This window comes from Phyllopteryx taeniolatus, chromosome 18 (assembly GCF_024500385.1).
Source record: "Phyllopteryx taeniolatus isolate TA_2022b chromosome 18, UOR_Ptae_1.2, whole genome shotgun sequence".
NCBI classification, from domain to species: Eukaryota; Metazoa; Chordata; class Actinopteri; order Syngnathiformes; family Syngnathidae; genus Phyllopteryx; species Phyllopteryx taeniolatus.
Window position 1 is genome coordinate 11,384,644 of NC_084519.1, and position 18,074 is coordinate 11,402,717.

The 18,074-nt window shown below is 43.4% G+C and overlaps 1 protein-coding gene across 2 annotated transcripts in view; it reads right to left on the bottom strand.

Moving 5' to 3' along the window:
* Nucleotides 1–18,074, bottom strand: part of fut8b (fucosyltransferase 8b (alpha (1,6) fucosyltransferase)) — a 111,365-nt gene that overhangs the window by 44,011 nt on the left and 49,280 nt on the right. For both annotated transcript variants that reach the window (XM_061753780.1, XM_061753781.1), the window contains exon 2: nt 9,903–10,484. In XM_061753780.1, coding sequence (XP_061609764.1) covers nt 9,903–10,105 — 203 coding nt within the window. In that variant the 5' untranslated portion in view covers nt 10,106–10,484. The remainder of the gene's footprint in view (nt 1–9,902; nt 10,485–18,074) is intronic.

Here is an 18,074-nt window from a genome sequence, read left to right on the forward strand (position 1 = left end):
GCCTCTCCAATGATTTGTAATTTTACTGCATAGTAATATTGAAATTCATCAAACTTTGAATAAAAGGAAAAGCAGTTCATGCGCATTCTCAATTTACTGTCCCGCAAATGCAAATGACTGTGTTTTCAGTCATTTTTGCAGCTTCTGATTTTACTAGATTGTTCTATTCTATTGTAAATGTACCCCTCTTGGACTCAAGACCGTTTCTTAACTGCCACAATGGAAATCCCAACCCCTCGTATTCCACACCGTATGCCTCATTAGTGTTGTCCAAGACTGTATTTTTTTCCTGATTTGTGTGGCACAAAAAAGGTTAACTCTCAATAGACAAAATAGATTTTGAATTTGTGAGTCGTGACACAGAAGTTACCACAGCAAAACAAGTTCTATAGCTTAATGATATAGCTCTGAGAACAACAAATACGCCACAGAAGGACAAAAGAGTCCTTTAGTACTCTTAAAATAGACAGAAAAAAAATAACTGCCTGACATCCCTCTACATGATACTATTAGAAAAATGTAATGTGTCAAAATACACTGGGGCATTGGTGAAGCGCTGCAAAGGCCATGTTAATGAGTCATCAAGGCATGCAAACTCAATTTGCTCCCTGAGTGACGAACATCAATCGCTGGCAGGCATAAAGACGAGACTTTAAAGTTGCAACTGTGCTTCTTGCTGCACAACCTTCCAAGCTGTGAAAGTAACTTTGAGAAAAGGGAGGACATATAACTCCTATATTATGCAACCTCATGTTGGACCCAGGGTAAAGAAAAAAAAAAGAAGAAGGTATATGGATATCTATGTCACTTCGCTCTGAGCTCACGTGAGTGGCATAAATTCTTTGCAATTTGAGCAGGATGTTCTGAATTTCCTAAGTACTACTATTTTACAGGGTCTTCTCAAACAACATAACATGACCTCTCAAGGATCACACCCTTACTACATTACGTTACACAACTTGACATAGAGTTGGCTTACATTCAGTGTGACATAACTTCCCATGGGTTTTAAAAAACGGCTAAAACTGTAACAAAGCAACACGACACGCTCTTGACCAAGTTGTAAGTAGGCCACAGCAACACACGGCAATGAGAACAGACAAGGTGCAGGGGTTGACAAGCACACTGCAAATAGATTGCAAGTATCCTATAACACACACAGCCGTTTAACCAACAAACAGACACAGGAAGGAGTAAACACCCTGCACAAATGATCCCAGATGGCATCTCGAAAGGACCTGGAAACATCTGCTATGGCACACTGGTACCTGTCTCACGTGGTGGTCAGAGCCAGACACAGGACTTGGAATACTGGGGGCAAATGACTATTGTTTAAATCTTTCATTCATCCATACATCACCGAGAGAGAGATGGCGAATGGGGGTACCGACGAGGCAACCGAGCTACAGTATGTGAACTCATGCACGACTAATAGCCAGTTGAAATCTATGGTCAAATTAAATGGGTGCCCCTCTGGACAGCCATGCACGTGCGCCGACATGAAGATAGTTGGTGACAGCCCACATGCCTTCAAAAGAAATAATGGGGTCCTTGGTTTACGACTGTCACAGCATTTGAGTTTCCAAACAGCGAAGAATGAACTTAAAAGGCAAGTTAGCGATCCTTCAGTGAATGACAGCTGCCATACCATGGCCATGGGTGAGGTAAGTAAACACTATAAATGGGCAGAAAGCTCTGGCTTTCCTATGAAAACCAGCAAATTATCTAATTGGTTTCAAATGCTTGGCAAGTAAAATTATTGTTACGCGCCAGTGCTTCTAGCAAACACACACTCGATAATTTATGACAATTGAGTAGACGGGTATGTTGACTATCCAGATTGTGTCAATTCCGTTATCTTGGTTCAATGTGTCAAATCAGTTATCCTGTTACGTCTTTCTCCTTTGTTGTATCCAAAATGTGACCACAAACTTAACGGCTATAATCCCAAGTAAACTGATTCTGAATGGTGCATTCTTGTTTTGCATGCAACAATGCTTTATTACAGTCAGATCTGATCAGAGGCCTTCTTGACAGAGCACACAGCCCTCACAATGGACCCCAGTGTGTGTTGACCTTTGTTCAACAGGGCTGAGCAAGACTGAGGCAAGTTCACGTTTTGTGGCAGCAGAATTTTTTTGTCTTGTGGGGCAGATGTTATTTTAGACATGCTCATGTGATCGTTACCGTTTAGCAGAGATCCAAATAACGATTATAATGCGGAAAAAGTGGATGTCTTTTGTTTTAATGCCTCCTCCATCTACATATCCCTAACACTCGACAATAGTTATAAAATAGTGTATATTAAACAAAGGAGATGGGATATATTGCATGCTTCAACAGTTTAAATAAATCACACAGTTTAGTAACATTGATTAATAAGACATCAGTGCATTACGACCACAGGAGCTTAGTCTACGAACTAGGACTCTTCAGTCGACAATTGTTTGTTTCCATCATGAGAACCAAGGGTCTAACTATAGTTCAGAGATAATTACTCAATCCCCTGATACGTCCCTGATCACGGTCTAGTGCTTTCAAAAGGTTCAGAAACTTTTGGGCGCACTCTGCCATGCTGAACATAACTGATTTGATGACTACTCAATGTATTTTATTGTACCTGCCACGTTTAAAAAAAAAAACATAGCTGTTTACATAATCACTATTGTTTGAGCTATGCTCAGCCTACAACAAATTGGTGGAAGAAAGATATTCACAGAGAACTATAGTCAGAAACCCAAAAACTATATATGGCATGTTGGGTTAACGCTTGATAAATCCCACAGTGAAACCTCAGAAAACACCATTGTATATCAACTGACTGGTGGTGAGACCATTGTGGCTGGAAAGCGAATTGACAAAACCACAAGGGCACATTGATAGAGAGCTTAATTGATAGGTTAACAATTTGCACCATTATAAATTCAATTTGACTGAAGCAACCATCCATCCATCCATTTTCTTCCGAGGTCGGGTCGCGGGGCCAGCAGCCTCAGCAGGGAAGCGCAGACTTCCTCTAGCTCTTCCGAGGGGATCCCGAGGCATTCCCAGGCAAGCTGAGAGACGTAGTCTCTCCAGCGTGTCCTGGGTCATCCCCGGGGTCTCCTCCCGGTGGGACGTGCCCGGAACACCTCACCAGGGAGGCGTCCAGGAGGCATCTTAAACAGATGCCTGAGCCACCTCATCTGGGTCCTCTCAATGCAGAGGAGCAGCGGCTTTACTCTGAGCCCCTCCCGGATGACCGAGCTTCTCACCCTATCTCTAAGGGAGAGCCCGGACACCCTGAGGAAACTCATTTCGGACGCTTGTATCCGGGATCTTGTTCTTTCGGTCACAACCCACAGCTTGTGACCATAGGTGAGGGTAGGAACGTAGATCGACTGGTAAATCGAGAGCTTCGCCTTTCGGCTTAGCTCCTTCTTTACCACAACGGATTGATACAAAGTCCGCATCACAGACGCTGCACCGATCCGCCTGTCGATCTCCTGTTCCATTCTTCCCTCACTCGTGAACAAGACCTCAAGATACTTGAACTCCTCCACTTGGGGCAGGATCTCATCCCCGACCCGGAGAGGGCACGCAACCCTTATCCGACTGAGGACCACGGTCTCAGATTTGGAGGTGCTGATTTTCATCCCAGCCGCTTCACACTCTGCTGCGAACCGCTCCAGTGAGAGTTGGAGACCACGGCTTGGTGAAGCCAACAGAACCACATCATCTTCAAAAAGCAGAGATGCAATTCTGAGGCCACCAAACCGGACCCCCTCTACGCCTCGGCTGCGCCTAGAAATTCTGTCCATAAACGTTATGAACAGAATCGGTGACAAAGGGCAGCCTTGGCGGAGTCCAACCCTCACCGTAAAAAAACAAGTCCGACCTACTGCTGGCAATGCGGACCAAACTCTGACTCCGGTCAGTATGGTTTGGTACACCATACTCCCGAAGCACCCCCACAGGACCCCACGAGGGACACGGTCGAACACCTTCTCCAAGTCCACAAAACACATGTAAACTGGTTGGGCGAACTCCCATGCACCCTCGAGGACCCTGCCGAGGGTGAAGAGCTAGTCCACTGTTCCACGGCCAGGACGAAAACCACACTGTTCCTCCTGAATCTGAGATTCGACTTCCCGACGGACCCTCCTCTCCAGCAAGCACCTCCTGGCCTGGCTACAGAGGGGGGCCCCTGGTGACCCGTGTCCGGGTTAGGGAAACCTAGCTCTATATATTTTGTTCTTCATAGGGGTTTTTTGAGCCGTGCTTTGTCTGGTCCCTCACCTAGGACCTGTTTGTCATGGGTGACCCTACCAGAGGCGTGAAGCCCCAGACAACTTAGCTCCTAGGATCTTTGGGAGACACAAACCCCTCCACCACGATAAGGTGATGACTCAAGGAGAGGCATAAAAAAACTAATTTTCTCAATGTACATGGCATGCTGGACGATGGTTAAGACTTTCTTTTGGATAAGGGAGGTTTTTTACACTGGGATGGCATACCAACTGAAATACAAATTGTATAAGAGGCGACTACACAACAAGTCCCACAAGCCAAACCGAAGAATTGATTGGGTGACTGAAAAGCAGGGTTTTCTAAAATAAAAAGAAGGAGGACATTTAGTTGTTGCACCCATCCATCCATTTCTGTTGCGGGTCAAAGCAGGGTCTGCAGACGATCACAAATGACACAGGTCACCATGGACATCTGTCAGTGTCTGGACAATTGTGAATGGGGAGCTAAATGGGGAATTGTTCTCATGGCAGTTGAAATAAACATCAGTGTTGAGACCCGTAATTTTAATTGTCATAAACATGTTTCTTTGTTCATCGACTACATTTTAATCCAGCAATTTAAAGTAGTGATTTTGCATAACATAACTAAGGGAATTTGTAAGAGAATGGATAGCATCAAAATGATTGCCATGGCAAAATTGTATCACCTATCGCACAGCTACCGTGTGTTAGCAGTCGTGCACTAAAATTTTGTCAAAATATGATGTTTTAATGCAGACAGAAACTGATCGTTGACGGACATACTCTCGGGCCGCTCCACTAAAACAAATAATTATTTTTTTTTTGTTTGTTTAGGTCTACCTGTGAGGCCCAGTACTAAATGGCCTGTGACCCTGTACCGGTGCTGCAGCCCGATGGTTGGCCCCTGTTTGACAACACGCAGACACACCCAAATACCACAGCGCTCCTCACCAGAGTCACAGAGCTCATAATCAGTTCAAGTACTTTACAGGGGTTCTTCAGTTTATGACATTTCCGACTGGACATTTCAAGGTCACAAACAGTGAAAAATGAACTAGTTCGTGCAGCAGCGGCACAAGAGGACATGCTCAGATATCGCCACACTGTTTTTCATTTGATTGTTTTTTTTTTTATGGCCTAAAGGTGTTATGCTAACTATTGTGTTAGCATACCTTAGTAAGGCGCATTCTGTGTTCCGTACTAATTCGGGTTACATCACCGCCGTAGGAGAACAGCTTCATCATAAACCGAGGACATAGTGTATACATTTTGTGGAAATTTGTTTTGTATTGCGTAATATTCAATAAAAACATAATCAGCCGCTAATGTATGCTTTACATGTTACAATAACTGGTGTTAAAAATGTCCAAACACTGCACTGTTCATCCACTGATTTATTTTATTTGCACAGTTTGACCATATAGTGTTAATCTGTATTACCAGTGTGGCTCAAAATGAGCCTGCAAGGGGAGCCCGGGAGCCAAAATTCCCATTTCGCAGCTTAGTAGTACTTTAAAAGAGTCAGGACAACATGGAAGGTGTTATGATCTTTTGGCCAGATCGTCCATCACTTGTCCTCACACCATCCATCTGTTAGCCCCCTCTGCATCTCCTTTGCCTGCCCTCCGTACCTCCACCGGCATACCCAGGGATCAGTCAGGAGCTCATCGCTCAACCCAGCTGTCACTGTCACCCTTCGCTCTTGCCAATGTCTCGCCACCAGGCCGGGCAAGTGTCACTGCGTACACTTGAGCCGTGGCTCAGTGTCTGAGGTGAGTGACAACTGCAAAGAGGTCGTAGCCTGATGGATTGAAAAGCTCGACCCCCTGCTCACCTCTCATTAACGCTACTGGCTCACTGGGAGGTTGGCGCTGTGCCTCGCACTCACTAATGGCCTGAATAACCATAGGCCAGCGAGGCAATAGTTACTTGAAGCGCTGGAGGATTAATTCAATTGTCCTTTCCTTTATTTAAATGATGGAAAGAATTAATTGACCAATGTAAACAGAGTCTTCAGGCTTTTTGTGATGCTGCACAAATTAATAATGTGTGATGCGTAAATCAATATACCACACAAACCAATCAGCTCAAGTAAACACAATCCCTTCAAGTATCTTGTGTAATAGCTGTGCGTAATCCTCTATTATGCATGACATGAAATAAGTTCAAACCTAAGTTGAACCGTAACTCATTCTCTACACAGCAGGTTGCTCGTCTCAATAACGCCACACAAAAGTGCGAGCCCACTACATTAATGTAAGTTTTATGGATCTGAATTTCAATGTGAGAACTGAGCATGGCATGAAACCATCCAGAAAGGTTTTAAATAGCTTAAGTCAGTGGGATGCTTTTCAAGAGTGTCTCCGTTTGTTGACACAGACCCATTCATGTTTCCAGTCCAAACCCGGAGGAGATTGCAGGCAGTGAATTGGGTCAGACGTGGGCTGAGCTAGACAATCAGAAAGCTAGTGAGTTGTTACCAAGTCAGTGGGTCTGTGACAAAGGTCTGCGGGAGGCAGTCTGGCTGGGCGCCATGCCTCCGTCAGTGGTTTGGTGGTGAAGCGATGCTGATGAGGAGGGAAGGCTGGTGCGAGGCAGTGAACGCAGAAGGGTGGGGGTGGGGGGTGGGGGGTAGTGGACAGGGATGATGGGCAGCGCAATAAAGCTCGCTCTGCGTCTATTAGGACAGTCATTTAAGGAAAATAGACGTTTCTGGATGTGGTGCTGGAGGAGTCCTGGACAGACTTTCTATTATTTGTTGTCCACACTCAAACAGAAACCTTTTACAGGGATGTGGCAGTGTTTAGAATTAACCAGTCACATTCAAACTCAGGTTAAATGAGAGACAGCACACAGCTGCCACTACACCAGTGCCTTTTATTAACGTCAAATAAATTTCAGACATTCTAAGTAGGCTTTTCCTGACTTTTGTGTTTTGCATCAAAGCAGAGGCCCTAAGTTTTGCGCTAACACTGACTGCAATATCAAACTGTTGGCCTAAGGCACGCGGCACGGTGGCCGACTGGTTAGAGCGTCAGCCTCACAGTTCTGAGGACCCGGGTTCAATCCCCGGCCCCGCCTGTGCGGAGTTTGTATGTTCTCCCCGTGCCTGCGTGGGTTCTCTCCGGGCACTCCGGTTTCCTCCCACATCCCAAAAACATGCATTAATTGGAGACTCTAAATTGCCCGTAGGCATGACTGTGAGTGCGAATGGTTGTTTGTTTCTATGTGCCCTGCGATTGGCTGGCAACCAGTTCAGGATGCCCGATGACAGCTGGGATAGGCTCCAGCACGCCCGCAACCCTAGTGAGGAGAAGCGGCTCAGAAAATGGATGGATGGATGGATGGTCTAAGGCACCAGGTCGAGCTAAAAAAAAAAAAAAAAAAAAAAGAAAAAAGAAAGACCCAAAGTATAATGCTGGTACCACCATGCTTCACTGTAGGTACAGAGTTCTCTTGTTGATGAGTGGTGTTGTGTTTGCACCAAATAATATACAGTATTTCATTTTGAAATTATGGCCAAAATGTTTAGCCTTGGTTTCAGGGAGTTTGTTCAGTGGTTGTCTCCCAATTCAAAGGTTGTAGGTTCGATTGTTAGCCTCTGTGACCATGCCGAAGTTTGAGCTTGAACAAGATACGGGACTGCCAGCTGCCCCTGATGCTGCGTCATCAGAAGGTGACTGAGGAGAGAGCGTTTAAGAGCTTTGAGTGCTTTGAAGGTGGAAAACCCTGTTTAACCTTTATCATTTCATCGGACCATCACACATTTTCTCACTTGTTTTGGAGATAACAAGAGTATGGATGTTGCAATATTATAGTCCACAGACTTCACTAGAATAAAATGTGTCTCTCCACATGTAGACATGGAAATACAGGAGAACCTCTTTCTCCTCTGATACGTTTGGTACTATTTTGAAGAGAAAAACTGACTGTTCTAACTCCAAGCCAAGTAGAGGAGAGCTGAGCCAGGATGAGCGGATACTGTGCTGAGGAAATACAGCATTTGCGGCTAAGAGTATAACACAAACCGACTAACGAGGGTTAAGGTGGCTGTCTGTGATTTAGGATTTTGTTTTTTCATAATGCTATAGAACCTTCAAGGGACTGTTGAGCCCCAGTTAAATATTGTGTTTTAGTTGGAGATAGACACCTAAAACTTAATAATAAGCAACAATCATACAACGTGGCAGAGACCCATCTGGACCCTGGCTGCTTCAAAGCCGCTCTTGTTTTCGGTTTTCTAATGCCGTGTATTAGCCCTTTGTTGCTGGGCCAATTTTGAATAATTACAAAAAGCAATAGATTCAATCAGGGACCAGCTGTCTGCGGCAATGCATGTGTGGTGATGAGGTCCCCACATCAAAGTAAATCTGAATATCACAGAGAAGCAGCAATGGCAACATCTGAAGCTCGAGCTCCCTGTGAACGCGGCACACATCAGGATACACCAATGCACTCCCTGCTCATGCATGAACACTCATAGAAGCATTACCCCCCAATACGGACCTATTGTTAATGTGCTAAAAAGAAACATTGTCAGCATGTAGGAGTAGGAGGAAAACCATCTGTCTCTCCATTACGCAGATCCTGAATGTGAGAAAGATGCTGCGTGGTTAATGGGCTTAAACAACAACGCTGTTGTCTGCCAAAATATAATAAAGCTACAATAAAATCTGCTGAGGAGTGTGACCATCCATCTCTGTTTGCACCACCACTGATTGGCATTTGATGAAACTTTGCTGCAACATTTGTTTGGTACACTGCTTGCCTCGCAAAATATACTGATGCAATCAGAGGTGGATCAAATAAATAAAGAAAAATCATCATCACATCGTTGCAAATGAGTATTTGTAAAATGACTAATTAGACCACCAGGGGACTAGAGTGTCTTTTTTATTTAATTACTGGACTTAAGGAAATGAATAAAAATCTTATTTTCAGAAATGAAAGCAAGTTGGTAGTCGTTGGTAAGCAAGGAAATAGTGATTAAATTGCCGTGTTTCGTGCGTAGACTGCTCATCAGCTTAACTGAAAATGATGGACCTGATGAACTGCAAATTCCAATACCACAGCTGTGACTTTTTCCGCAATCTGTGGTTGGTTATTGACTGAATCCTCATTAGCTTGTCATTTCAGTCAACTAATAATTAACAACACACTAATATGCAAGGTTATTCAAAACTTCTCACTGAGTTTGAATTCTGAAAAGCAATGCTTTCCCTTGTTCATTTAAAACTGGCGTTGATCTATTCATTTCCATTATTACAGTACTTAAACTAATTAGGGTCAATTTGAGAGGTAGCACTAATCCCAATGACTTTCAGAGCATTCGGACCTATAGTGAACGATACACTCTAGACTGCTCTTCAGTCAATCAGATGGGGCATTGTGAAATACAGACATCCACACTGAAAATGTAGTCTTCAATTAAGCAAACATTTTTGGAGTGTCGGAATCTGGAGGACCAAGAGACAACCTGCACAAGCGCATGGAGAAAGTCCACACCCCTGGCTTGTACCAACGAATTTCTTCCTCTGATGTGATGTGAATACTGCGCCACCTAACGTGCATACAATTTTACTTAAACTGGTGTGTGATCAGAAAGCACCAGTAAATACATCCACTTGTCAAATCAATTTCATGTTTCCTTACCTGAGCGATTCAGCCATACGCCGCAGGTCTTCATTCTGCTGCTTGAGCCGCTCCAACTTGGCCAGGATCTTTGAGAGCTCTCGGCTGGAACGTTCCGGGTGTTCGCTGTCCCTCACCAAATGGCCACCGATGTAGAAGAGTAGCGTGCCCCAGGCTAATAGCACCAGGGTGATCCAACGCCATGAACCCGCCCAGGGCCGCATGGTGTGACCACGCCCGCCTGAAATTGCCTCCTGATGTGCTTGTACCCCAAACGACCCACCGGGCTGCCTGACGGTCCACTAGTGTCCTCCTGTCACCACATGTGATGCAGTGCCAACATTAGCACTGGCATCTCTTCATGGATGGTAGATGAGATGAAGTATTTCTGGGATCGTAGCGTCTATAAAAAGGTTAGGGGTGTTCTCCAGCTGTTAGCCAGCTTTCCCTCCTTTCGCTACAGCATGGTGAGCATGCTCGGATGTCTCCCAGATGGCGGCCTGACCGGCGTCCTCTCCGCCCAGCTCAGTAGTGGCCAACCTTTCCCCAACTCTCTCACAGACTTCTTCAAGTCCCTTTGGGATCTTTTATTGAAGTTGTGCCCTGCAGAAACACACAAAGACAAGAGTGTTGAGTGAGATAGTTGAATATGTTCAGTTTTTGCAAATACTTTATGAGCCTTTTGGTCAAACCAAGACCAACGAAGAGATAGAAGGCACACATGCTGTGAAAGCCATGGAGAGAAAAAAATAGCATAGTCACTCACAGCCAAGAGGCCAGTGACCGGTCACTGATGGTCAAAACCCTCAGCAGACATCACCCGAAACTGTAATTTGCATTTATGTGGTAATGTGCGGCCCATGAATTGAGCAGGACTGCATCATTTTAATGTTCAGATCTTGCCTGCTTGTACTATACACAAGAAAACAGGATTCTCAAGTTGTTTATTTCTTCCGTTCTACAACCACAAACCGCTTCTGACATTCACAAACTTATAGTTAATGTTGGATGTTTTTGGGGTGCAAGCTAAAATCAAACAAACATCTTGCAGATGTTTGGCACCCAATGTCATCCTTGCAGCCATGACAGAATGTAATACTGTCAAGGTGATACGGCGAGCTCAATGGAACAGAGGGACTAGAAGAAAAATCCCTCGATTATCGTTTCCCTTCATCCCCGAGCAGCAGGGGCGAGACAGAGATGGACGCATGCCGGGTTTATGAAGCAACCTTCCCTGTCATTTCCCCTGACAAAGCCTTGCCAAGGCGACCGGGTGCCGTGGCGTGATGAGATAAAGACTGGCAGATATGTGTGCACAGAGCTCCAGTGTGGGTACTATCATCCCACAGTGGGTAACACAGCGATCTGGAATAATACAGAGCATCTTTGACTTGCAGCGAGAGGCGGTGGTGGGCGATGGCGTTGATTGACAACATTGCAGTGTCTCTTGTGTGTCTGTCTGCGAGAGTTCAACAGGGAGGAAAGTACTCCTGACGGGATTCGCCTGGCAGCAGGGAAGTAGGCTGACAGTAGCCGGTCTCGTTTGCCATAGAAACAGAATTGTTATGTTGAACATATATGGTTGTCCACAATGTGTCTGGCTGGTATTTTTGTAGCCATTGTGGTGAACCTAGCCAATTCTATGTACCTCTTTGTGGCAAAATTGTTTGTGTGAGGTTTCTCAGCTATGTAGGTCATGGTATTTGAGGAAGACTTGAATCAAGAGTAACAGGACTTGTTTTTGGAACACCACTCATCCAAGAGACATTTTTAGTTTTGATAACAGTTTGGGAAAAAGAGCTTGCTATGCCTTGTGGGACTGTCAGGTCATGATGGCACCGGGTTATTGGGAGTTTGCAAGTGTCCCGTCAACATATCGCTTTCATACCTCTCAGTTCACAAAAATCAAAACAGTTGTTCATGCTGCTGCTGCTGCTGCTGCTGTGACTGACCTCGGCCAACACAAGTACCGCTGCTCTTATAGCATGCAGGCCTTGGATGTGCTGAGCTGTGTTTTATTATGGAAAATAAGAGCTGCGAGAGGGCCACACTCCAGAAGCTAATACTTGACTGGGACTTAACAAAAAGGCAGGCTTTTCACTGTGTTTGAAAGCCATAATGAGGTTTATGTTCAGAACACTAAAACCGCTAAATATAAAACCACTGGATGAGGCACACCACAGCTGCCAAGAATATTAAGATAACACTTATAGCTAGAGCTATTCTACTTGAAAGTTAACTCACTGATATGTTTCTGTTATGTGAATAAAACTTCAAAGGAATGTGCACTTGGACATTAACTAGTTATTGCCATCAGCAAGAATAAGAGATTGAAAATAAAACCCCCTTTAATAGCCTTCCAGGAAAGCAGGCCTTTCATTTTTTACTTTCAGCTAGGTTATTGTGTTCATGATGACAGAATTAACAATAGCGATATCTTCTAATAATTGTGTAGGCTGTTATGTGGAATCTTTCTGCAGCACATTAGCTCTAAATGGTTCCGTTCTGCACCATCACTCATTAGCTGAGGATAACACACATCCCATTCTCAGTGTTACTCTTAAATTAAACCAACCCAATCTAGCCTTGGACTTTAAACACCAAGCCCCTCAATGTCCTTCACCCTGCTGTGGACATTATTAGGACCATGTCAGCTGGCATGGTATATAGATTGTGCCACTAACCACACCCATTCAGTGCCACACCAACATGCAAAGGCCTTGGGGGGTGGATAGCGATATGCGAGTGAGGGTCATCAAAGATGACCTGTATTCAGTCCTGCAAGTGAATCTTTGATGTGAGTCAGCTTGCAACATAGGTCATCAATCACCAAGGCTTGGCTCTGTAGGCAATACGCGACAAGATGAGGTCCACCACTGAATTATGCATGGCACTCAGCTGAGGACGGCTTCCATTACACTAACATGACCGCTCTGGCTCAGCCATCGGAGCTTTTTCTCCAGCATGACTATATGTTTCACTCATCATTTATGGGAATGCAATGTAATATATTCAGACATGTTCCTTGGGGTGGGTGGGGGCATATACAATGTGTGTAGGGATGCACCAATACCACTTTTTTCCAGACAGAGTACTTGTACATTTGACTACTCTCCAATACGCAGTACCGATACTTGATTTTTACATGTCCTGCAATTGTGATGAAAATGTGTTTTGCATTTTAATCAAATATTGTTCAAAAACACAAAAGACAACCTTTTTTCATGAACATGGCACAAGTTTCACCCAAACACTTTAGAGTAACAACTTTTAACATCTAACTGCATATTTTTCTAAGTCTTGCCACACATTTCACTTAAATGTAGCTTGTTTTACAAGCATTTCAGTTCTGTAGTGTCTCAGTCTGAACAATTTATATTAGACCTGAACTGAGCTGTGTGGATCAGAGCAGTGCAGAGGGGTCAATGGGTCTCGAAAAACCTGGTGTTGCCAGATGGGCCACGCCTGCAACTCGCAAAGTTGCGGCCTCCGTCACTGCCCGAGCAGAGTTTATCATCAATTTCAAATCAAAGACCTGATAGATGTACAATTCAAGTGCAGTCACACATGACCTCAGAATTATTTTTTTTTTCTTTATTTTTTTTATTATAGTGTCTAAACACCTGTAAGAATCTGTGAGCTGATGTCTTAATACAACCTGTGTTATTTTTAGTGGTCCCAGCACAAGCAATTAAAGCCTATAGCCTGTCTATGGAACTTATTAGTGAATGAACACCATATCACATGCATGTTAGTCCACTGGTGTATGGAGTTGCAGAGCCCAGGAGTCCAGCCAAGAGATATGTGTATAGTCACCACCCACCCTATTACAATGGTTGCCAGGTCCCCAACTGGCAACCATTGTCCCTGAATCGTGATCATTCATTAACCGTTATGACCCACATCCCGCCACCCCCACCCATACCAACCACCTCTTCATGGATGTGTGAATTTATGTCAGAAAATCTTTTCATACTCCAGCATATCTTGTGAGACTTTATCTTAATCATGTAAATATACATATTTGCCATGCCATCACACAAGGTTTACACTGATGGGAAACTGGGGGAAAAAATTATAACGGTCATACTATTCACTTCTTTGTACTATTGTATAAACATTTTTGTTTAATATATTGCCTGAACTAAGGTAAAACAGTTTTATGATGGTGACCATGGAAAGTGATTAATGACCAGTATTAACGAACAGATTGTGTTCCAGGTCTTAGAATTTCCACTGTAATAGCAAATTACAGAAACAATGTGTGCTGCATATTAGAGTAAGTATTTTATAGCTGTAATACAAAAATAGCCAAAATGTTAATGATTGGGCTAAAACCTAATTAAATCTCATCTCAATAAAATGTTGGCTGTCAAGCGACATTGTCAGCAATGTCTGATTCTCAACATTAACCAACAATGACAGCGAAGGTGGCAGCTATCAGATGAGCCATTGTACGACCTCACATAGTTTGCTGAGCAATATGGTGTCTAAAAGCGTTCCAATTTAGCAGCAGCTGTTGCCCGCACACTTTGCCCACAAATAAACTCAAAGCAGCTTTACTGGCTATTTTCTTGGCCTGGCTAGCGGTTCACAACAACATATTTTCAGTCTTTTCCTTGGGGACGGATGTGAAAGTATTAGATTTACTGTAACTCAAAAAAATTGAAAAAAAGAATGTGAATTGGTGTCTGGCACTAAAGGATTAATCAAAATATGATTGAAATGTGACAAAGTGCAATATCCAAATCGCTGGAACTGCAGTTTTATGATTAAGGTCAAACGTGTCAGATTAAAACATAAATAAAACTCTGGGGCACTACAGATTCGGCACTGCCTGCAAATCATCAGCCAGATGCTGTGTGTTTGGTACCGACCTCAGCAAAATGGGCACATTTTATTTTCCGACTAACATTGAATCTACTTTTCCAATGTGGAAAAAAAAAAGGAAAAAAAAGAAAAATATAAAAGCACTGAGAGAGTGTAGAACTCCATTAAGGCTAAAAGCTTTATCACTTGCAAAACCACTGTGAGCTACCTCCTGGAATCTAAAGTGGGGTGTATAAACCAACAATCACCCCGAATTTTAGCATTACCCGCCTCTTACGAACAAACTCAGCTAAGGCCCAGTGGTCAATCATAACTGTTAAACAGTTTGGCAGAGCCAGGAACTCCATGATTGTGACGTGAAATGTAATGGCCAATTAGGAAGCGACCTCAAGTTTGTGCTGTTGCCGCACACAAACAGAGGGGCAACTGCCTGTGTTGAGTCTTTATAATGTGTCTCCTGAGTAATTCATCACAGTGAAAATAACAAGGAGAAGCGATTGCAACCACAATGCATTTACCAGACAAGATCACACTCAGGCTATGTACGGAATGATTTACTCATTCATTATTCCCTAATTCCAATGTAGGGCTTTTTATATAGTGGACTACATAGTTCATTCATGGATTGCTTGAGGTATATTCACGTGCTTTTAATACGATACGGCTCGCAAGCAGGCAACAAAACGTTATGTAGCCTAGCAAGCTAGTGCCAGCACTAACGGTTGTACGTAAACATGCTGGCGTTTTGTCAAGCTTCGGTAAACATGGTTTGCGCGCGTGAATAAATGTCGACAACGGCGTGCAAGTATGTTGACAACCACGAGAAGGGAAACGCCCGGTCACAATACGCAATCCTATTGGTCGACGTCAAGGTGCGCTGTCAGAGAGTTGTCGTTGAAATGTCACACTACACGGAAGAAATCCCCAAAAATCAAACATGCTAGACTTTTCATTTTGGCGTCGTAGGGCTATCGTAGGGCTATCGTAGTGCGTGGATTATGTCACACTACAAGAAATTTTGTCGTACCCGACAAAATACGTCGGGGCTGATCTAGGAAATCAGCTGTGATAACTAATCGGACCAATACCGGGACTAAAATCCTGTAGTCTGATCTAGGCATAATCCTTCGATCTTACTCTCTCTCAATATTTGTGTTGAGCCCTGTCACGATAGGAAGTTTTTCAGAATTATATATTTTGATAGTAGTTACAGTTTGGTAGTTTTTTTATGACACTGATATAATGATATTAGAGCATAATAAAGAATTGTACACATCTTACAAACTGGTAATCAAACATACTGTATGAGCACAACAGCGCAATGTTCTCTTATTTCCTAAATAAAAGTAGGGTTACATTTCACAATAAGCGGAAGTAAATAAAAAAGTGTTCTAAAAAAAAAGCCTCCAGGCTTCTATTTACCGATCGATTGTGAGGATTGTGGCTGCTCTGCTCCTTGCATACGAAAGCCGGTGAGCCTGTCCGGCCAGCCTGCAGCGAGCGGCGCTGCCTGCCCCCCCTCGAAAGAAAAACAGTGAACGAAGGAAAATATAAGATAATCATTTTTACAGCAAACATACACTTTTATCTACCATGCTCGCTCGCATGTCACGTGAGCCTCTCTTATTTTTTATTTACATTTTTTACACACACACTCACACATATATAGAGTGAGTCTTGTCAAAAGAAATAAATCAATCAATCAATCAAATAAAAAACAAAAAAGAAGCCATATTTCCGCCACCATGTCGGAGTAGTTTAAACCATGAATAAATAGCTGACTTTGTCTAAAGTCCCCCACTTGTGTGCATCTAGACTGGCTAGTACCAAGACAGGACTCGTACGTTTAGTGGATAATGATTCGGTGAAGCACCGTAGCAAAACACGCAAAACACGCAAAACACACACACACACACACACACAGGTAAGCAATGTTGTGCGTCTATGGATGCAGATTCACCATTCTTGACGCGTCCCTGCTCATTTTTGTGTGTCTCAGTCGCGGCACGCACATCAAACGAGATCACTTAATATATAACAAATACATTAAAATGACATTATGTTGTTTGCGTGTCCATCCATCCATTTTCCCTACCTCTTATCCTCGCTAGTTTTGCGGGTGAGCTGGAGCCTATCCCAGCTGACTTTGGGGAGGAGCTTTTGGGGAAAACCATGGACTGGAGACACATACAGAGACAAACAACCATTCACACTTATGGACAATTTACAGTCTTAAATGAACACAACATGCATGTTTTGGGAATATGGGAGGAAGTCAGAGTGCGCAGAAAGAAAAACACGCATGCACGGGAAGAACATGCTAACTCCACACACACGCTAAGATTCAAACCTCAGAACTGCTAACCACTAGTTCACTGGATCCCTATAAAAGCAAATATATATAAAAACCATTGTAAAACTTATTATGGAACTCAGTGAAGTGTTTCCATTAGAATCCCCGACCTCTGTTCTGGGCTACACTGTGATTGGCCAGTCTGAGATTAATTGGTGTGGCTTTACAGGAATGTTAATTCTGAATTTCTCTTATAAAGATATGTCACATTCAAGACAATACTCAAGTCATTTAAATTCAGGAGCTTCATATTTCTTCACTGCAATAGCACATCAATATAACATTTCAAAGTTCAAGAAGGGGGACAAAAAGGGACATGTGGTATGAGTTACTAGAAGGTGAATATGAATTGCAAAAATCCTCAACACAAAGAGAATGCATGCAACTATAACCAGCATACAGCCGTTCCTGAAGACTTGATGATTGCAAAATAGAAGGATGATAGGCTGCAGGTTAAGTGTCCTGAGGTAAATATACATAAGTGTCTAGAAATGGAAACTGCATGAATGCTGAGACGCGCTGTCAAATTGCCTTGAGAACTATACCGCTTGCTCATAGATTACAGCATACCGTAGCAATCCCAGAAACCATGCAAATATGCCTCCTGGGGTTTGTGAGTACAATGGCAAAAAGAAATTCAGATGCCTGGAAAGTGCTTTATCAAGATGAAAGACTGACAAAAGCCTGAACAAAAATGAAAAGTAAAATATGCATGGCCATTCCCTTCTGACTTCAGACAAAAGGCAGCCAACACCCTGAACTGGTCGCCAGTCAATCACAGGGCACATATACTGTAGAAACAGAACATTCACGCTCACATTCAATCGGGCACTGAGTGGGAACTGAACCCACACTGCGCGCATGCAAGTCAAGTGAGTGAACCATTGCACCATCAGTGACAAAACACAGTGTGTGTGTATATTATATATATGAAAACCATAGAGCATATTTACTGGAACTGGGACAGGCAAGCCTCGTAAAGTAAATATATAATAAAATACTGATAGACT